This window comes from Rutidosis leptorrhynchoides, chromosome 1 (genome assembly GCF_046630445.1).
Source record: "Rutidosis leptorrhynchoides isolate AG116_Rl617_1_P2 chromosome 1, CSIRO_AGI_Rlap_v1, whole genome shotgun sequence".
Taxonomy (NCBI): Eukaryota; Viridiplantae; Streptophyta; class Magnoliopsida; order Asterales; family Asteraceae; genus Rutidosis; species Rutidosis leptorrhynchoides.
The window spans coordinates 498,662,000-498,685,208 of NC_092333.1; the positions used below are offsets into that span (position 1 = coordinate 498,662,000).

General features: G+C 31.8%; 2 protein-coding genes across 3 annotated transcripts in view; one reads left to right on the forward strand and one right to left on the reverse strand.

The window, feature by feature from the left end:
- LOC139886627 (TMV resistance protein N-like) overlaps positions 1 to 23,209 on the reverse strand; it is a 104,218-nt gene that overhangs the window by 78,587 nt on the left and 2,422 nt on the right. Inside the window, exons 3-5 of one of the 2 annotated variants that reach the window (XM_071870551.1) lie at positions 22,788 to 23,090; positions 22,050 to 22,718; positions 21,191 to 21,919 (exon numbers count right to left, since the gene is read on the reverse strand). In XM_071870551.1, the coding sequence (XP_071726652.1) occupies positions 21,470 to 21,919; positions 22,050 to 22,718; positions 22,788 to 23,090 (1,422 nt within the window). In that variant the 3' untranslated portion in view covers positions 21,191 to 21,469. Of the gene's footprint in view, positions 1 to 21,190; positions 21,920 to 22,049; positions 22,719 to 22,787; positions 23,091 to 23,209 lie in introns of those variants that run through there. The other variant, XM_071870550.1, reaches the window with a different exon arrangement.
- LOC139875758 (disease resistance protein RUN1-like) lies at positions 16,932 to 18,556 on the forward strand. The gene is made up of 2 exons (XM_071863062.1): positions 16,932 to 17,446; positions 17,536 to 18,556. The coding sequence occupies exons 1-2, from the start codon at positions 16,974 to 16,976 to the stop codon at positions 18,284 to 18,286; spliced, it is 1,224 nt and encodes a 407-aa protein (XP_071719163.1). The 5' UTR covers positions 16,932 to 16,973; the 3' UTR covers positions 18,287 to 18,556.

Below are 23,209 nucleotides of genomic sequence, written 5' to 3' on the forward strand. Positions count from 1 at the left end.
GAGATGTGCATCCGAAATGCCCGAACTCCTTTGACTCTTGGCACTTGCAAGATCAGGTAGACGGCAAATGTCTACTCCCTGAATAAAGTCTCAAACTGACTCGGGTCAGAACCGATTGTACTCGATCTTTGATATTGAACGATCATAAACCGGTAATAAGATGAGCCATCTCTATTAATTTGTTTATTTTGCCTTCTTTTTCTAAAAAATATTTTATCTACAATTGGTGATTATTCCCTCTAACGTGTATTTGATTTCTCTGTTATAAATATGAAAAAAAAATATAATCTTAGATACTAAACAACAATTAAGAAAGAGACAACGAATGTGACAACACCCACTCGTTTACGTTGGTTTTCAGGCTAATACCAACATTACACAACTTTGTAGGTCCAACTTTACCATAAGGTACATAACACCAACATTACACAACATCATTACTTAACCGAGTAATAGTAGCTTTGTAAAAAAATTATCAATCGATCCCTTATTCAATTCAAGTAAACAATTAAAACACTAGTAGCTATTAAAACTTCTATAAAATACGAGTAATAAAAAACAAACATAGAATATTGATACAAAACTAATAAGTAATTTCCTATATATAAGCTACAAAATACAATTAAAAGTAAAAGGTACAAGTCTTAAATTAAAATTTCAACTAACTTGACTACTAATGCCATAAAATCTGCAAATGACTTATTCAAATAAACAAAACACGTGATATATAAATCTAATACGGAGTATTAAATTAACATTCCCCCTTCATTGGAAAAACTATTATCCCATAGGCCATAACTTTCGACCATCTGAAATACTATAACGTAAACAAGCAAGATTCTGTTTAATGCTTCTCTGGGAGTGTTTTCCACCATTGTCCCAACAATTTGGTCCTTCGTTGTCCCAAATCGTTTCATCCTCGTTTCCTCTACTTTCGCCCAAAACAAAGGTCTCAAAATTCGATCCTTCGTTCAACTTTAGATTTTCCAGCTGTTGCCATCATTGAGTGTACCTGTATCGTTTTGGTCTACCACCATCTCTTAATATGTTCCAGTGTACTCATTATTTGAGTTGTCGATAGTAATCAGCAATGTCTAGCGGCTCAACTAGTTTCCTGAGTTTGGTTCCTAACTCTATCCATTCTTCACGGCTCTCGAACCCAACCTTGCGATCTGTACACGTTTTTTTGTAGTCAGCTATTGAACCCAGTGTACAGTCTCTTGCATATAAAATCGCACTATAGAATTTCGGTTCCGGTGCAACAAAAGATATGTCTTCTTTTCCATACAACATATATCTAGGGCGCTTGCGAGAACCATATCGAATGAATTCAACAACATGACCCCGAAAGACTTTTGAAACTACATCTTCCCAAACGAAGAATGATTCTTGTAGATTTCATGGATTTTGTACAAGTAGGGTCAAATTCTTACATGAAACGGGTCGTGTTATTCACAAAATATTTATCTTCCAACAATTTAGAACGAAAAATAAGGGTGGAAGTACCTAATTACTTACCTCGAACGATTTAGAAGTAAAAATGTTAGCCTCTTGCATCGAATCAAATGGCATAACTGTGACAACCCGGAAATTTCTAACCAAATTTAAACTTTAATCTTTATATGTTTCCGACACGATAAGCAATATTTGTTAAATTAAATTTCAAGAATTTTAAACTATGTTCATACATTCATTCAACCTCGACCAAGTTCCAACGATTCACGAACCATTAAATGAATATGATTATATATGTATATGTGTATATATATTATAACGTGAAACGTAAATAAAATATTAGATTAAATACTTTATATGATTGTATCTGTTTCAAAATGTTTATCAATGGAATTAGAAGATAAGATCAAATGATTGAATTATCAGATATATTGAATTATGATTACAAGTCTCTGTTGAAAGGCCCACGTTGATTTGAGAAATCTTTCCATTTTATCAAAATTCGAAAAATGGTAAAGTGATTTATAAATAAGAACAAATTGTCAATCATTGAGAACTAGACAAAGGATAGTGGAAGATTGAATCTCATAAAGACTCGATTGATCTATTTAGTTTCAAACGTACAAAAACGTTTTCAGTTTAAAAAGAACTTTATTATTAAAACGTATATAACTTTTATAAATATCTAGAACCACTTTTGACAACTCATTACTTAACTTGTATGATAAAGATAACGATATTTATATTTTATTTTATTAAATATATATAACGATTTAAATTAATATTATATATATATTTATACGCGTATTATACGTACATATTTTATACTTTTACTATACTTAAACTTTACCTTTACTTTATTTTTACTTTACTTTAACTTTAATAATTCACTTTAATAATTCATACTTTAATAATTCACTTTAATAATTCATACTTTAATAATTCACTTTAATAATTCATACTTTAATAATTCACTTTAATAATTCATACTTTAATAATTCACTTTAATAATTCAAAAATCTATTATAAATAGAATTCAATAGGTTTCATTATTTCATAGAAACTTGAAAATATTTTTCTCTAAACTCTCTCAATCGATTTATATATATATTTACTCCGTATTATTTCAAGATATTATTAGTATACATAAAATATTACGGCGGAGTGCTGTTCGAGTGGTTTCGAAATTGTTTTTCGAGTAGGATAGGATTAAGGAAATTATGGGTTATAGCTATGGAGGTGATTGAGTATGGTTCATGGGTATGCTCATGAGGTCAATATAGTGTTTATCATTTCCGTTGCGTCTACGTACCTTTTCTGCAATATTGAATCTCAATATTGATGCGTGAGTACTCATAATTTAACTTTTACATACTAATAGTGTATCCCTGACTAGTGCTCGAGTATTTAGGATTATGCATGCTTGTACTTTTGATATTGCCCTTAGACAGGTTAGGTTGAATCTTGAATTAGTTACACTTGAGGTTGAGATAAGGTATAAAATATGTATGTCCTGGGAAAGCTAGCGAAAAATTAAGAATTTTTCCTTTAGATATCGAATGGTTTCGATGAACGGATTAGAAGTTATAATCAATTGAATTTTCGATATTTTTATTAAAAATGATTATTATTATCGTCGTTTTTATCGTCGTTCTAGTTTTATCTTATTATTATGATTATTATTATCTTTATCAATAAAAGGGATTTATCATTAAAAATTGTTATTTTTTTTTATTATTACTATCATTATTATCGTTAAAGTTATAATTAGTATTATTATTATTATTATTATTAGTATTATTATTATTATTATCTTTATTAATATATATATCATTATTTAAAAATGGTTATTGTTATTGTTATTATTATTATTACTATATTATCATTAAAATAATTATTAGTATTATTGTTAATAATGTTATAGTAACTATCATTATTAATATTAGTGTAATTAAAACAAATATTTGTTACACCTAATTATTTTGATTACTATTATTATCATTATTATTAACACGATATAAAAGACGATTAAAAGCTATTAAACGAAACGATTAGGAAATAATGAGTAAGAGTATCATGATGAAATTAAAATATTATAAGATATTAATTTAGATAAAATTATCGTTCTTATTATTTTTATCATTACCATTATTATTATTAAAAGTATCGTTAGTATTAAAACTATCATTTTAACAAAAATTATCATTTTAATAGAAATGTCATTGTTACTATAAAATATCATTATTATTATTATTTTAAATAGAATTATTATTTTAAAGATAATATTAAAAATTATCGTAAATATTAAAGTTATCATAATTAGAATTATCGTTTTATCATAATGTCATCTTAGTAATTATAAATATTGATATTTTTATAATAATAATTATTAATACAAAATAATACAACTTTTACTTACTATCATTATAGATATTATTTTATCAAATAAATATGTGATACAAACATATTTTACTACGTGTAATAACTTACTTTAATAATACCTATCATATTATCTTTATGATATTAAATGAACCCTATAAATTTTATTATTTAATATATATAAAAGTATATTTTATTATATAAATTTAATATAAAATTTTATTTATTAATAAATAAATTATATTATTTACTCTAATAAATCTTTTAAAAATATTTAAAAATATAAAACGACGATATTTAAACTGTATATTAATCATGTATAGATTTTTGGAAATTATTTTGAGTCAAATTTACTTTTGTTGACTTTTGCATATTAGTCTCGAGCATTAGGATTGTGGTACACTATGACTTGACCTAATTTGTTAGACAAATATTGACCAACACATAAATATATATAATTAATTTAGGTTCGTGAATCCGAGGCCAACGTTGCACTTGTTCAATGACGTTATATGTATTTTTACTACAAAATACAGTATGGTGAGTTTCATTTGCCTTTTTACCCTTTATATTTTTGGGACTGAGAATACATGCGCTTTTATAAATGTTTGACGAAATAGACACAAGTAATTGAAACTACATTCTATGGTTGAATTATCGAAATCGAATATGCCCCTTTTTATTAAAGTCTGGTAATCTAAGAATTAGGGAACAGACACCCTAATTGACGCGAATCCTAAAGATAGATCTATTGGGCCTAACAAACCCCATCCAAAGTACCAGATGCTTTAGTACTTAAAAATTTATATCATGTTCGAAGGAGGATCCAGGAATGATAGGGGATATTCTTATATGTATCTAGTTAATGTCGGTTACCAGGTGTTCACCATATGAATGATTATTTTTGTCTCTATGCATGGGACGTATATTTATGAGAACTGGAAATGAAATTCTTGTGGTCTATTAAAATGATGGAAATAAATGATTATGATAAACTAATGAACTCACCAACCTTTTGGTTGACACTTTAAAGCATGTTTATTCTCAGGTATTAAAGAAATCTTCCGCTGTGCATTTGCTAATTTTAAAGATATTACTTGGAGTCTTTCATAGCATATTTTAAAGAACGTTGCATTCGAGTAATTGAGTTCATCAAAGATTATTATTATATCAATTTATAGTTGGATAGTGGATATTATGAAATGGTATGCATGCCTGTCAACTTTCGATGTAAAGAAAGTTTGTCTTTTAAAAACGAATGCAATGTTTGTAAAATGTATCATATAGAGGTCAAATACCTCGCAATGTAATCAACTATTGTGAGTCGTTTATAATGTATATGAACGGGTCCTTTAAGTTGGTATCAGATCCGTGGTCTTAGCGAACCAGGTCTGCATTAGTGTGTCTAACTGATAAGTCGATAGGATGCATTAGTGAGTCTGGACTTCGACCGTGTCTGCATGTCAAAAGCTTTGCTTATCATTTTGTGTAGAAAATTAACTACTTATCATCCTCAGGAAATTACCTGCTTATCATTTTTAGTCTAAGACACGTCTTGCTGTATTGATTGAATGAATAGTGTATAGACAAAAATTCATATCTTAGCATATCTGCTAAATTATATCTTATCGTATATGTTACTTTAAACTTTGCCTGACATATCCCGCAAAGTCCTCCGTAATCTACGAAATCTTTTGATCTATATATATATATATATATATATATATATATATATATATTCTATGTAATTAGAATACCATCCGTTAGCCAAAATCATTTCATATCGGAAAAAAAAAAATCCTTTATCCAATCATACGAAATGGAATTCGTCATCAGTTCAAGTCACTCAGATTCCGAAATGGAATCCCATTCAAGCTCCGAAAGCAGTGTGATCGGAATAGATCAACCAATCAGTCATCACCTATTCTGGATGAATTGGGGATGGGTTTGTAGCCTCCTCAATCATTGGAGACAAGAAGAAGGTGATCCCTTCCATCCACCACATTGCCCTCTTGACGAAGAACCTGAAGCACTTACCGGCGAACATGTCCGAAACACCATTTTCTCGCTCATTTCCAGAGTATCTCATCACGATTATATATTACATCAAATTTTAGATTTTATTTATCCGCTCGTCCGAACCGACAATCACCCCGGTGTAATAGAAGAAGTCAACGAGCTTCGCGCTCGGGTAGTGGCTTTGGAGAATATGGTGCAGAGATTACAAACACCAGCAGCAGCATCAGCAGCATAACCAGTACCACCATCATCAATGCCAACAGTACCATTACCACCTCCAACCACAACCGCGTCGTAAACCTCAACTTCACAATCTGTCCCACGAGCATCAACGTCATACGCACCATAGATACCAAGGAGTACCAACAATAATAACTGACGAAGTATTAATTCATAACTTCATTGGAGAAACATTCCGCGGCGATTATGTAATCTCTAAAGTCTTAGAGATTATCTAATCTAGCCCTAACCATAAATCAGTTAAGCGAACCAAAATGATAGAAGGAAGAGTAGAAACCCTGACAAAAATGGTGTGTGATTAACAAGCTAAACTTGCTTTACCAACAGCATCAACAGTACCGTCAGCGTTACCAGCATCGTCAGTACAGTCAACATCCGAATCAACAACACAGATAACATCACAAACTCCGTCAGTTCAAGAATCACTGTGGACATCATTACGAATCAATAACGTGTATATTGTATCAACGAGTTATGAAGAATTAACTCATTCCCTCTGAAGAAATTATATGTATATTATATATATATATATATATATATATATATATATATATATATATATATGTATATTATATATATATATATATATATATATATATATATATATATATATATATATATATATTGAAATAAATCTTTCCGTGCTAAGCTATTGTGTGTGAATCTTAACTACTCGGTTAATTCATATTACAAATATGCAATAATGTACGTCATTCGGCCGCATCTTAACCAGCGTTAACTATAATCTCTGTCGCAATTCAACAAATTCCAATTCATAATAAATCAAGTATATATTTGATTTTACACTTTCATCATCGATGTACCCGAAACTTTTTCAGATAACATCATTCGTACTTTGCGAAATTCACAAGAATTCCACGAACCGAACATCATACATCAACAAATAACGAAGTATTGATTCATAATGTCAATGTCATTAAAGAAATACTGCGTAAAAGTTATGTACTTTTTAAAGCCTTTAGGGATTATTCAATTCTAGTTTCAACCGTAAATCAAATGAGTTTAATTTAACACTAACTCATTAAATCTATGTTACATCTGAAGAAAATATACATATATATATTTTCATAAAGACTGTAATAAAATTCTTTTGTACAAAATATTAATTGTGAAATTTTTTTTAACGGGTAGGTAATACCCGAGAGATATATAAATTCACAATTAATATGTTACATTCTTCGAATCTGATTCAGCAAATCATCCATTATACTCCCTACTTTCACAACAATATACATTCTTTTATAGAAATCAAAACAACCATACTCATTCAAAATTTAATTACATATTCTGATTTTGAAATCTCAAAATTCAACTTGAGATATGACCAAAATCATCACTCTTAGATCCTTACATCTTTCACAAGCTATATTTTGACTTCAAAACTGTGTTAGAACATCAATGAATGTTAACGATTACAATCTGTGTTCAAACCCTTCGAAAATTTCTGAAGACACTTCGAATGATGAGCAATCGAGATGATGATCCAACCACATGTTACCCACAGTTATGTACCCGAAAAACTCTTGAAACAAAAGTAAAAGTTTAAACAACGTATCCGCGTCAGATTCTTTGGCATTTATTAGCAAAAATAACTTTGCGACTCCTATTCAAAGTAGCCAGTTTTGTCACAGCTCCAGCAAGTCAACTTTGACTTTTCAGTCAGACTAACCTTATTATAACCTTGAGATATACACCATCGTTACCAGGGAACCTTTTACATTCCACCACATTATTAGCAGATGTACCAACAACTTCATTACTCTTTGACTTTAGCCTCTCCAAAAAGTCATTATAATTATTCATTGAAACCCCATCATTTACTCATTCGCATCTTGTAATGAGAATTGCCATACGAATCATTGGGAATTAGCAATCAGTATTTTGAAATCTCACAGCATGTCTACGCCAACAGTTATATGTGTATATATAACGTCTATTTTCTGGACTTAATTTGAATGTGAAGTTTCTGAAAAACACTCCCAACTACGAATTGGTTCTCCGAAAAAAAAAAATGCTGATGAAGCAGCAAAAACTATAAATGACTTTAAACGGCAAAAGCTGGATGATAATGATGAAGTGTGCTGGCAAAGCGCAGAAAAAGAGAAGTTTTGGAACTGGAAAACGGATTGAGCAAAGTAGGAAGGAGGCTGTGGAAAAATTACAAAGACTGAACCTGACTTCAAAGGATCCAAATGATTCAGTACCTGCTAAAGTCATTAACGAATACCTTGCTCCTGACTCTAAACCCCTACGGACAATATTCTTCATCATCCTCTGATATTAGAAATTCTAAAATATCATCATATCTTTCATTATAAATATCCTCCATATTTCTGAAGATATTTTCTTAATTTTTATTATTTGAAATCATTTACCTCTTCGCGCTATCTGTATTACATCATAAAAGAAACTATTTTAGTTTCTAAATTCTGAAACATTCAAGTTTAAAATAGGAATATTTTGAATTAGTGTTGGAAACTGAAGCATGAATTAGTATAATATAATGACACTTGATCAATGTGATTATATTACAGTAAGTCATGCTGAGTTTCTAAATGGAATGTGATGATTCACAGATCATAACATCATCATGTGCCATGTTATACGACTCTTGTATTCTATTTAACCTCTAAAATATCAAGAAAATATTTCTTGATGATTCGGCCTTTTCCAAGGTATTCTAGTAATTTGACAAGTTAAGATCGTGCCATCACAATTTCCTTCCTAGAACATTAACAATGTTTATTCCGAAATTCATATCTGTGAATTCTGGACCATTACAAGCGGTGCTTAATCTCAAGAAGAAGAAACAAAAGGACAAAACTCCGAAATAGAAATTGGGGTATAAATTGCAGCAAATAAAAGAGAGCATTAACTGTGAATGATAATGATTATAGAAGACAGAAGCAGAGACTTTGAAATATAAGGGAACATATAAAGGCCAATGACAAACCAGAAATTATAAACCATATATATCGATGCATATGGCAATATAAAGACACGGGAGAACTAGAAACACTATAAACCCAAGAGTATAGTAGAAGTAAATAGATTCTTCCGGCGGTAGATGAAAAAGAAGAATGACCGATATGAAAGTTAGAAGTATATCGAGAATCAGAACTGGATGGAGCATATTGATGAATACTTTAAAATATAAGTTGAGGGGGAAAGAATAGAAAGTGATGAAACATGACTAGGAACTTAGAAATCAACAGATTTAACTCACACAATGGCGGAATAAGTGAATCAAACCCTCTAGTAAATAGGTTAAGTTTTTTTTTTTTTTTTTTTTTGATTAATTTAGTCAAACCACAACTAAATCAAGTGTGATTAGATCAACACCTAGAGCTATTATTCACCACCTGGGTGATTTGGACTGAGAGAGAATCGGATGAGTTCACTAGATCTGAGTGTGTAACAAATGAGAGGCTTAACCTAAAATGAAGAACATAAGACTTTATATACCCCTACTGTTGACTCACCCATATGATTCATTCATCACACGTACGAGTTGGCTTCATCAGCCGTACGGATGATCACTCACTCGTGTCTTCTCATTTAGGTTGTAATTGTGACTTAGCTCAGCATCAACCGTGCGTATGAGCCTGTCAGCTGTACAAGTGAGGCTTCACTCGTACGTCTGACTAAGTCTAACATAGTCAAACATCTAAATCTCGTTCCTGCAGTTCCTGTAACCACATACAAACATGGATAGGATAATAACGAGCAATCATGGTGGCTTGTAAATTGTTGTACCTGCAATGGACGTGGGTAGATGTCTAGGGACTTGCATAAAATGCATCAACAGAAGGTGTGAGTTGTAAGGAAATGAAGGAGGTGAATTTATAAGAAAATCTCTGACAGAACAATTAAAATGGACGATCGCATTTAAAGCGGATCCTAATTCCCTTGATTACCGGAGAGTCAAATCTTATTAAGAAGATTTTCATCAAATCCCTTGAAATCTGGGAATCAATCATATCTATGTCAAATGATAAGATGAATCTACACTTACTCATTTCACTCTTCTATGTTAGCTTCATTCGTACTCTTCATATAAATGGATTGTTTATCCAAATTATTCGCTGATGATAAAACTCTAATTTTCAGCCCGTATGCATCATGAAAACATACTTATTATCATTCACGACCTTTCCACTCAAATTTCGGGACAAAATTTCTTTAACGGGTAGGTACTGTGACAACCCGAAAATTTCTAACCAAATTTAAACTTTAATCTTTATATGTTTCCGACACGATAAGCAATATTTGTTAAGTTAAATTTCAAGAATTTTAAACTATGTTCATACATTCATTCAACCTCGACCAAGTTCCAACGATTCACGAACCATTAAATGAATATGATTATATATGTATATGTGTATATATATTATAACTTGAAACGTAAATAAAATATTAGATTAAATATTTTATATGATTGTATCTGTTTCAAAATGTTTATCAATGGAATTAGAAGATAAGATCAAATGATTGAATTATCAGATATATTGAATTATGATTACAAGTCTCTGTTGAAAGGCCCACGTTGATTTGAGAAATCTTTCCATTTTAACAAAATTCGAAAAATGGTAAAGTGATTTATAAATAAGAATAAATTGTCAATCATTGAGAACTAGACAAAGGATAGTGGAAGATTGAATCTCATAAAGACTCGATTGATCTATTTAGTTTCAAACGTACAAAAACGTTTTCAGTTTAAAAAGAACTTTATTATTAAAACGTATATAACTTTTATAAATATCTAGAATCACTTTTGACAACTCATTACTTAACTAGTATGATAAAGTTAACGATATTTATATTTTATTTTATTAAATATATATAACGATTTAAATTAATATTATATATATATTTATACGCGTATTATACGTACATAGTTTTATACTTTTACTATACTTAAACTTTACCTTTACTTTATTTTTACTTTACTTTAACTTTAATAATTCACTTTAATAATTCATACTTTAATAATTCACTTTAATAATTCATACTTTAATAATTCACTTTAATAATTCATACTTTAATAATTCACTTTAATAATTCATACTTTAATAATTCAAAAATCTATTATAAATAGAATTCAATAGGTTTCATTATTTCATAGAAACTTGAAAATATTTTTCTCTAAACTCTCTCAATCGATTTATATATATATTTACTCCGTATTATTTCAAGATATTATTAGTATACATAAAATATTACGGCGGAGTGCTGTCCGAGTGGTTTCGAAATTGTTTTTCGAGTAGGATAGGATTAAGGAAATTATGGGTTATAGCTATGGAGGTGATTGAGTATGGTTCATGGGTATGCTCGTGAGGTCAATATAGTGTTTATCATTTCCGTTGCGTCTACGTACCTTTCCTGCAATATTGAATCTCAATATTGATGCGTGAGTACTCATAATTTAACTTTTACATACTAATAGTGTATCCCTGACTAGTGCTCAAGTATTTAGGATTATGCATGCTTGTAATTTTGATATTGCCCTTAGACAGGTTAGGTTGAATCTTGAATTAGTTACACTTGAGGTTGAGATAAAGTATAAAATATGCATATCCTGGGAAAGCTAGCGAAAAATTAAGAATTTTTTCTTTAGATATCGAATGGTTTCGATGAACGGATTAGAAGTTATAATCAATTGAATTTTCGATATTTTTATTAAAAATGATTATTATTATCGTCGTTTTTATCGTCGTTCTAGTTTTATCTTATTATTATGATTATTATTATCTTTATCAATAAAAGGGATTTATCATTAAAAATTGTTATTTTTTTTATTATTACTATCGTTATTATCGTTAAAGTTATAATTAGTATTATTATTATTATTATTATTATTATTATTAGTATTATTATTATTATTATCATTATTAATATATATATCATTATTTAAAAATGGTTATTGTTATTGTTATTATTATTATTACTATATTATCATTAAAATAATTATTAGTATTATTGTTAATAATGTTATAGTAACTATCATTATTAATATTAGTGTAATTAAAACAAATATGTGTAACACCTAATTATTTTGATTACTATTATTATCATTATTATGAACACGATATAAAAGACGATTAAAAGCTATTAAACGAAACGATTAGGAAATAATGAGTAAGAGTATCATGATGAAATTAAAATATTATAAGATATTGATTTAGATAAAATTATCGTTCTTATTATTTTTATCATTACTATTATTATTATTAAAAGTATCGTTAGTATTAAAACTATCATTTTAACAAAAATTATCATTTTAATAGAAATGTCATTGTTACTATAAAATATCATTATTATTATTATTTTAAATAGAATTAATATTTTAAAGATAATATTAAAAATTATCGTAAATATTAAAGTTATCATAATTAGAATTATCGTTTTATCATAATGTCATCTTAGTAATTATAAATATTGATATTTTTATAATAATTATTATTATTACAAAATAATACAACTTTTACTTACTATCATTATAGATATTATTTTATCAAATAAATATGTGATACAAACATATTTTACTACGTGTAATAACTTACTTTAATAATACCTATTATATTATCTTTATGATATTAAATGAACCCTATAAATTTTATTATTTAATATATATAAAAGTATATTTTATTATATAAATTTAATATAAAATTTTATTTATTAATAAATAAATTATATTATTTACTCTAATAAATCTTTTAAAAATATTTAAAAATATAAAACGACGATATTTAAACTGTATATTAATCATGTATAGATTTTTGGAAATTATTTTGAGTCAAATTTACTTTTGTTGACTTTTGCATATTAGTCTCGAGCATTAGGATTGTGGTACACTATGACTTGACCTAATTTGTTAGACAAATATTGACCAACACATAAATATATATAATTAATTTAGGTTCGTGAATCCGAGGCCAACGTTGCACTTGTTCAATGACGTTATATGTATTTTTACTACAAAATACAGTATGGTGAGTTTCATTTGCCTTTTTACCCTTTATATTTTTGGGACTGAGAATACATGCGCTTTTATAAATGTTTGACGAAATAGACACAAGTAATTGAAACTACATTCTATGGTTGAATTATCGAAATCGAATATGCCCCTTTTTATTAAAGTCTGGTAATCTAAGAATTAGGGAACAGACACCCTAATTGACGCGAATCCTAAAGATAGATCTATTGGGCCTAACAAACCCCATCCAAAGTACCGGATGCTTTAGTACTTCAAAATTTATATCAAGTCCGAAGGAGGATCCCGGAATGATAGGGGATATTCTTATATGTATCTAGTTAATGTCGGTTACCAGGTGTTCACCATATGAATGATTATTTTTGTCTCTATGCATGGGACGTATATTTATGAGAACTGGAAATGAAATTCTTGTGGTCTATTAAAATGATAGAAATAAATGATTATGATAAACTAATGAACTCACCAACCTTTTGGTTGACACTTTAAAGCATGTTTATTCTCAGGTATTAAAGAAATCTTCCGCTGTGCATTTGCTCATTTTAAAGATATTACTTGGAGTCTTTCATAGCATATTTCGAAGAACGTTGCATTCGAGTAATTGAGTTCATCAAAGATTATTATTAAATCAATTTATAGTTGGATAGTGGATATTATGAAATGGTATGCGTGCCTGTCAACTTTCGATGTAAAGAAAGTTTGTCTTTTAAAAACGATTGCAATGTTTGTAAAATGTATCATATAGAGGTCAAATACCTCTCAATGTAATCAACTATTGTGAGTCGTTTATAATGTATATGAACGGGTCCTTTCAATAACATCCAGCGACGAACAATCACATGCGTTAATCCATGTATACGTTGATGGAAAAAGTGGAAGAGACAGTAATTGATGCCAACCATTTATGTCAAGGTAAACCAGTGGCGAGAGGTTGCTCAGGCTGTCTGGTAGGCTAGAAAACTCAAAGTTACCAATTTCGCTCATGTTTAGACGTAGCTTAAAACTGAAGTGATATTTGCGATCCGTGCACGATTAAATGAATTTTGACTACTTGCGGTCACATGCCAATCCTGATATAACTGAAGTGATATTTGCGATCCATGCACGATTAAATGCAGCCCAACCCAAGATAGGCAAAAGTCGTATGCGGATAAGCGAAGAAGATCAATTGAGTTTTAAGAAGTTGATATGGTGATGCTTAAAGTCTCGCCATGGAAGGGTGTAATACGGTTCCGGAAAAGAGGAAAGCTTGGTCCTCGGTTCATCGGGCCATCTAAAAATCTTGCTCGAGTTGGTGAGGTGGCGTATCGGTTGGAGTTACCCGAGGAGCTTGCGGAGATTCATAACGCATTTCATGTTTTCCATCTTCGCAAGTGTCTTGCGGATGACTCGATGTGGGTGACATTGGAGGAAATTACTCTTAATAATGAGTCGGAGTATGTGGGAGAACTGATGGTGATCTTGGATGAAATGGTGAAGGAGATAAGTAATAACAAAATAAGAAACTATAAGGTGCAATAAAGGGTTTGGAGTTTACTTGGGAATCGGAGGACTTTGTGATGAAATATCTTCCTTCTTGCTACCAAGCTTGGATCACAAGAACACAATCCGGTTCAACTGGGGGAGAGTTGTGACATCCCACTTCTCGCAGCACCGCTGCGCGCCGCAGATTTGTTGCGCGCCGCGCAACAAATATGAAGTTTGGCAGTTTTGTTAATTTAGGTACTTAAGGTTTAAAAAACAGAAAAGACGGGTTTTTAGCCCCATATTAGATCAGATCTGGAACATGCATTTCAGGTCTAGAACATTTTTTGAGAGCATATTCAACCTAGAGAGAGATTTTGTAGTGAGAGAAAGCTTGGATTGAAAAATAAGGTGTCAGTTTCAACCCATTTTGGTGTTCATCGTTGTGACTCCAACTACTAGGCTTTACTTTGGTACTTGAGGTAAACCCTAATTCGAATTTCTTGTTTGATTCTTGAATTTTGTGTTAGGGTTTTTGGTTTGGTGGAGTCAATAAACTCCTTTATCTTAAGAATTGGGGTTTATTTTGTCTAGTTTGGGTGTATGCAACCTTTTGAAAGAGTTTTTGGCTAGAAATTGGATTTTGGCTAAATAATTAAGTGAAATGGTTACTAGTTTATCTTAAACTAGTAATTTGCTATATTTGGTGCTTACTAGAACTTGAATGTTTGTTAAAATGTAATGTCTTAGGTCTAGGAGATGTTTAATAACCTAGACTTGGTGAGTCTCTTGTGTAATGTATTGATGTTGATGAAAGGCACTTGTAAGTGTCATGTTTAGCCAAAATCTTAGAAATTTGGGGTTTATGAGTTAAACCCTAGGTTGGTTATATGGATGTCAAGTGCAAATTGGTCAAATATGCATGTTCGTGGTGGCATTACATGACTATTTGCTTGGTATCTTAAGGGGTATATGTATGATTTATGTGTATATATATGATTACTATTCTCACTAGGCGTTAGATTACTCTATTATTGTTGATTCTTTTTATAGATTCAAGTATGGGAAAAGGTAAAGGTAAAGCCATTTGACTATCTATTAATCTTCTTTTCTCAGGGGCTCCAACATTTCCGTGACTCGGATGATTTCCGGTTAAACCACGAAGGACCTCCTGCTGCAATTTAACCTCCCAAAATGGACCCTTGTTTTTGTAAAAATGGATATTCTTAATAAAACAATAGTAGTCGAATTCTGCAATAATTCTATCAAACCCGTTGATTCCGATAACCGCCACTATATTGTGAAAATCAAGGTCACCTAACCTTAATGCTGAAATTATAGCTTGTGCCCGCGGTTCAATCCCTATAGGGTGTTCAGCATCAGATATCTACAATGGAATTTTAATCTTTTTAAGTTGTTGAACAATTTTCTGTATGAAGTCTGCCTCATCCCTGTCAAAATTCATAGATAATACATTAAATCTTAACCAAATCAACAATATGCATTTGATCTCCAATTTAATTGTTCTTTATTTTTACTTGTACAAATTAAATAAGATGAATACTAGCTAGCTAGCTTACCCATTTTTTAAAGGTTGACTGGACCTTTGACCTGCATCTTTTAGGGCTAGTTTCCATTTGCGAACTCTCTCTGGATCCATGTTGGCATCGTGCATTCGGAAAGCTTCCTCTAAAAAGCCTCCTAGATTTCGAACATTGGACGGATCAACATTCAAAAATACAGGAAAAAGTTTCCTATTGTTAAACTTGGAGAGAGAATCCATAATGGGAACCAACTCATCAAGAGGAAGAGTGTTGTGGTCAGATATGGTAAAACAGCTACTTCTCAGGGCTGCCTTCAGGTGGCTTACAAAGTGTCTACCAGTATCTTCAAACGAATAATTCAGAAACACATCATTTTTTGGCCTTTTACAGAGCTGATGTTCATCGTATGAAGAACTTGAAATCCTTTTCCTTTTAGAAGAAGAAACAGCGACCAAACATGATGACGATGATGATAGGTACATTTTTTGATACTTAAAGAAACTTGAATCGAAGTATATGGCTTTGCTTCCTTCATTATTGTAGGGAAATATCATAAATTAGCCAACGTCAACTATATTGACTTTTAAGTAATTGCACCAAAAATATATCTTTTTTCCTTTTGTAATTTCCAACTTTAAAAGAAAAATGCTATAGACCAAAAAGCATCTCTTTCCCGGTAATTTCCAAAGGAACTAAACTTCAGAAAAACATCAACGTCAATTTCCTCTCACTTTCCTTTATTAAAGTAATTCCAAGGTTAGCACTATTTAGAATAAACTCTTACCCTGCTCTCATTATCAGATCCTTCACAAACTAATATAAATAGACTGACTGCGATATTTTTTTGTCTTAATTCCATGGTACTCAAACGGCAAACATTTCGTTATGACGCGTTCCTTAGTTTCAGAGGTGAGGATACTCGAAAAACTTTCACAAGCCACCTTTACGAAGCTCTGAGACGCAACAAATTCGGTATATTCCATGATAGTTCTCTCCCAAGAGGTGAATCTATCGCTCCGCAGCTTTTGTCAGCCATCAATGAATCTGAAATCTTCATAGTTTTATTCTCCACCAACTATGCAGATTCCAAATGGTGCCTTAACGAACTTTCCGAGATGATACATTGTGTGCGCACCAATAATCAGCACATCCTTTTTCCTGTATATCTAGATGTCAACCAATCTGATGTTGCTACCCTGCAAGGTTCTTATAATGTACCCTTCACTATTCATGAAAATAAATTTGATAAATATACAGTTCATAAATGGAGGGATGCTTTACGAGAGGCTGGAATGCTTCCTGGATTGCACCTCCAAGATGATGCCAATGGGTAAATTTTCATTTTAAATTGATCTTTATTTATTTTGTAGAAATTTACTAAAACAGAATATGAGGAATTAAATTATTTGAAATTTGCAGGAATGAAAGGTCGCTGGTTGACCAAATTGTTGAACGTATCAAACGTATCATACATAAACAACAAGCAGATTTAGATGTAACAGACCCAACGAACCCTGTTGTAGGCATTACGTCTCAGGTACAAGAAGTGAGTTCACTGCTAAACCCAGGTTCTGGTGATGATGTTGATCTTCGTGTTATTGTAATTTTTGGGCCTACTGGAATAGGTAAGACCACAATTGCAAAAGCTACATATGACAGCCTTTTGTTGGATTTTAAAGCAGAGTACTGCTGTTTTCTTTTTGATGTAAATACCATATTTGAAGTGACAAATGGGAAGATTAATTTGCAGAATAAGCTTCTATCGTGTCTAATGCAAAATGAAGAGAGTCAAATACGCATAGATAGCACTCATCAGGGGATTAGAATGATAGAAAGGATGATAAAGAATGAAAAGGTTCTTTTGGTTCTTGATGATGTTGATAATGATGAGCAGTTGGAGGTATTAGGTATGAGTAGTCGTGAATTATTTGGCCGTGGAAGTAGAATAATTGTGACAACAAGAGATGACTCTGTAGTTGAGCAGCTTGAACCGGATGATAAGTATAAGCCTCGACTGTTGGATGAAATGGAGTCGATGAAATTGTTCTGTTTGAATGCATTTGGGCAGGACCACCTAAAGGAAGGCTATGAGGATGTATCGAGGGAAGCAGTAAAATGGGGGGGCAGGGAGACCGGTAGTTCTAAAAGATTCGGCTCGGGAGATGAGTGAACATCAAGTTGTACAACATTGGGAATGGGCATTGAAAACTCTTATGCACAAGTCTTCAAAATGCTCGATGTTTGTTAACCGACAATAATTTGATCAGAAATCGACTGAATAAATCTTTGAAATATTTGATGCTCATTGTTGAAATAACAAACGTACTAAAATGAGAACACAGAGGAAGTATATACGTCAACAATTTTACAGCTTCGTATATTATACGGAGCAATTTAATTTTCAAAGAAATTTTTTCGTACTGTTATGTTATGAAGTACTCCGTATTTTTCTCATTGTTATGAAGCATTTTATCCAATGTTTCATTTCTAAAGCTTCAAATATACTTCTACTTATACATATATCTCTTTAAGCTTTGTTTATTTTGTTATATGCATGACAACTGTCACCTGATGATCTGATTCACCCTGTAATGTATACGGTGAACTAAATAAATTAGATATGAATATAAATATAAATATATATGGTTAGCGGATGGGATACATATTTCATGGATTCACCCGATTGCACTTAGACCTTGGTTTTCCGATTCTTTTGCATGGAGGGTGTGCTCCCTTCTTCAACGACACATATATCCTGAGACATGTTTTATCCCCGAGGTTCAGACCTCGGGCGAATGGTGGGAGCCTTTGTTGCTAAAACTATTTCTGCAATACGTGTTCTAATTGATGATCTGAAAGTATATGAACATATGTTTGATTTGAGCTTTTTCATGATGGAGGTTCATTGTAGCTTTAGACAGGTTAATACAACAGACAGTTCTATCTTTCACATAAGTTTTTACTCTAACTTTACCTTCATTCTGTTGTGCTGATGCATAGTTTTGTTGGACCAAGGATAGTCAACTGTTTATGCTGCACTCAGCACTGTTGGCCTGCAGTCTTTATCTGTTAACAACATTTGTTTCTTCACAATGGCATGAGCTTTCGTAAGTTCTGCTTGCACACCCTATGGTGACATGTCAAACTTAACATCTGTGATCTGCAAGTAACATTGCAGCAGTAAATTTATCAAAAACATTGTGTCATGTATGAAAGGTTAAAAATGTGAATTAAAACCATAAACTCAAATTTTTGTTAATTGGTCAAGCTTTCGGGTCAATTGGGTCTTTAGAAAAAATAGGCTGGCAATGTAAATCAAAAATTAAAAAAAATATTCCGAATAGGTTACCCTCCAACCTATTGTGTCCTATACAAAATATAAAGAAACGGGTCAAATGGGTATCAATTCCCGAAGCTCTAAAAATAGATACATGTCTAATAGGTCTTGTGAATGGGTCAAATAGGTTGAGTATAAAGATCAAAACTAATATGATTCGTGAATAATTTATGAAAGCACTCATGGTTATATCATTTATTATGTATATTAATTGATACTATTTATCATGGTTATATCATTTTATATGTATGAAAAATTAGGTTGGATATAAAAAACGTAATTATAAATGTAAAAGTTTATAACCTGTTTGGACCCCTATGACCCATTTAAGACCATTACCCACCCCGACCCAACCTGATCCATTTGGAGGCGATTTAAAAAATCTGACCGGTTTGACCCGTGATTTATGACCCAAAACGGGTCAACCCCCGTTTTGACCCGTTACCCAAACCAACCCAACCTGACCCGTGTGCCAAGTATGCTGTTCACACAGACATTCAATTGGTTCAAGCAAGGGTGTCAGCTCAATATATTGATACCTGTGTACAGTCAAATCTGGCTGAAGTCAACCATCTCTGCCAGCACTGTGAGGCTTCTCTACAGGTTTTTCAGTCACTTAGCCAACGAAGGCTCTTTCGTAAGCAGCTCGTTAGAAACAAGGTTTTCCATCACTGTGAGTATTCAATTTGTTTATAATGATTTTATTGGTTAGTTTTTTCCTTGAATGATAATTTATGACCTGTTTATTGGGTTAACAATGTTGTACCTTTTCCATGTAGACTGAAGTTCTGACCACACTATTTTTTGCAACCAAATGTGGAGTAAACAATCGAGTGTCTCTAATTGGGTTAAGTTTCCTGACAAGTTAACAAGTAAATATCTGGACTTACTAACCGAATTACGAGAACACACTTTCGCTGTATGAAGTGGTTACTTGAACTTCAATAGCAAACCCACATCTTGTAGGATATTTGGAAATACTAACAGTAACTTTCTATCTTCACTTTCATCTTCTTGGTGTGTGTTGGTGGAATTTTTTACTCATGTGGTTAAGTTCGACCAAGCTACAGTAAAATTTACCTTTATTTTTTTTATTAAGTTTATATGCATATCCTTCGCTAGTGTTGGTGAAATTTTTTACTCATGTGGTTAATTCAGGTGACGTTTGACCTCTAACGGGTCAAATGGGTAGTGTTGAAACATATAACTAATAAGAAAACAGTTTGGATTTAGTGTTCATTAACGAATAGAAACTACAATATATATGTTTTTCTGGTCAACCTGACCAATACCAAAAATTACCCGTTTTGATTTGCTACACAACCTACCCATTTTGTTACCTCGAAACCTATCACGTCTAAGTCTGATCGTGAATGTAGTATGTTGGATGTGATTGTGATGGAAAAATAATGGCGAAGGTTAAAAAATGAAGCATGCTTTATAGAATGAGCCTGAGATGCAGGGAAAAGCTGTGTTACTACAATTATTGGCTGAAAAAATTGGTCTTCATGTATATGTATGTATGAATTGGTGTATGTAAGAATTGGTAAGAAAGTGACAACTGAAGCTGACACGTGATGCTTTGAGCCACCAAACATATAATATGATGTATATTAGTCTTCATGTATATCAGTATATGTATGTACGAATGCACAAAACATGAGTTAGTTTCCGGTTCTAAAAGTCGTAGGTTTGAGCCACCAAAACAGTTCCTTAATTATGTACGGAGTAACAAACTTATGTATAAAAAATATATAACATTACTATCGATCAACGTACAATAACTAGTTTATTACCCACTAGAAACTTAAGCTGCACACATTGTTTACAAATATTAACTACTACTCTGTACTATATTACACTGGCCACTTCTTTAATACTATAAAACATGATCCAATCGATGCTTGCTGATATTCTAGGAGAAAAAAACATGATAGACAGGAGATGAGTTTTCTAGATTTGTGGACAGCACGGAGAAGAAACCAAACTCATCAGCAATAGTATCGGCTTCTTCATTCATCTCCGATGGGACTGGGACTGGGGATGTGTTTTCATGATGAGTAACATAACATTAATAGTATTTTGAATAGCTAATGTTGTTGAATCTACTACATCACCTTCATAAATAAATCTTAACCCATAACTTTGATTAATGCCATCACCTATAACTTCCACAGTATCACCGGCTTCCACCACAAGTGTTGTCTCATTAAGTAAGCAGATTATTATGACTTCCCCGGCAATGTAATATTCTTTGGGAATCTCATAGCTTGTTTCTTTCGTTCTATTACGCAGTCCTAAATAATTCAAATGGTAAAATCTGCTTACATATAAAATGGCACCGTAGATTTTCCTTTCGGGTGCAACAAAAGATAAAACTTGTCCTCTGTCTCCTTCATATTGAAAGACTTCAGGAACCATCGTATCAGTCAAATCTATCCACAATGGTTTAGCGATGAATGATTCCTGTAGAGTTCATGTGGGTTTTATAAACATGGTTAAATACTTAATGAAAGGGCCATTATTCACAATATATTATTATTATCCATCAAATATTTAGAATGAAAAATAAGGGCAGGAATACTTAATTACTTACCTCGAACAATTTAGAACGAAAAACGTTAGCCTTTCGCATCGAATCAAATGGCATAACATCCAGTGACGAACAGTAAATTGCATTAATCGATGTCAACTTTGATGGAAGAAGTGGAAGAGTCCGTAAGTCATGACAAAAACTTATATCAAGGTGAACCAGTTGCGAGAGGTTACTCAGGCTATCTGGTAGGCTAGATAAGTTGTTACCACTAAGGTACAACTTTTGTAGTGACTCAAAGTTGCCAATTTCACTGGACACTTGAGACACGTTGGAGCGCATCATGTATAGACATTGTAGCTTCCTGAGTCCTCCTGTAACCCTCATAAGACCTTCAGATCCAAGATTCGAGCAATGACCAAGATTGAGTATCGTTAGAGATTGTAACTCGGACATGTTTGAAGGAAGATTCACTAGGTTTGTACAACCTCTCGCTACAATTAGTTTGATACTTGGCGGAAGATTTGGAATTGACTTTATGTTATCGCAAGAGAAAACGTTCAATGTATGAAGTTTCCCGAGACAAATAATAGAGCTATCCACCTCTTTCAAATTCGAGCATCTTTTGAAGTGAAGTTCCTCAAGGTTCTCGAGTCCAATGAAACTTCCGGTCATGGTTAATGACTCTGAATGATAAACGTCCAGAATCTTGAGCTTCTTAAGATTAAGATTCTAGATACACAAAAACAAATATATTATTATAATATGATGATAAATCCAAAAAAAAATACATGTTCATACCTTAATTCCATCCCAGAGTATTTCCAATTTGCTGTTGTTGAGCACAATAACCATGACATTAGGCATATCAAGGTGGTTGTTGATACTTCTCCATGGGAAACCTTCCCATTCCAAATATTTCAAATGTTTGAAACATAAAGACACGTCATCATGGGAAGAAAAATAAAAGCAGTCCTCGACACCAACTAACTTAATGAACCTCAAATTGTTCATCTTGTTTAATGCACCTACTACGTTTGTAAGAGATTCTTCTCGAGTCATGTCGTATAGGTTCAAACTGATGCTTTCAACAGAATTTGTTCCCTGGTAAATGAATAGCAAGTAAAAAAAATCAAGTTTATATCTATTTCTATTTCTAACACCTAATTACATAAAGTAAAAGTTTTGGTGGAAACAATTTATGAAGGCAGATATCATTTCGA

Coding starts and splice junctions, on each gene's coding strand:
- LOC139875758 (XM_071863062.1), top strand. CDS start 16,974: ATGGTACTCAAACGGCAAACATTTCGTTATGACGCGTTCCTTAGTTTC. Junction 17,447..17,535: donor CTCCAAGATGATGCCAATGG/GTAAATTTTCAT, acceptor TGAAATTTGCAG/GAATGAAAGGTCGCTGGTTG.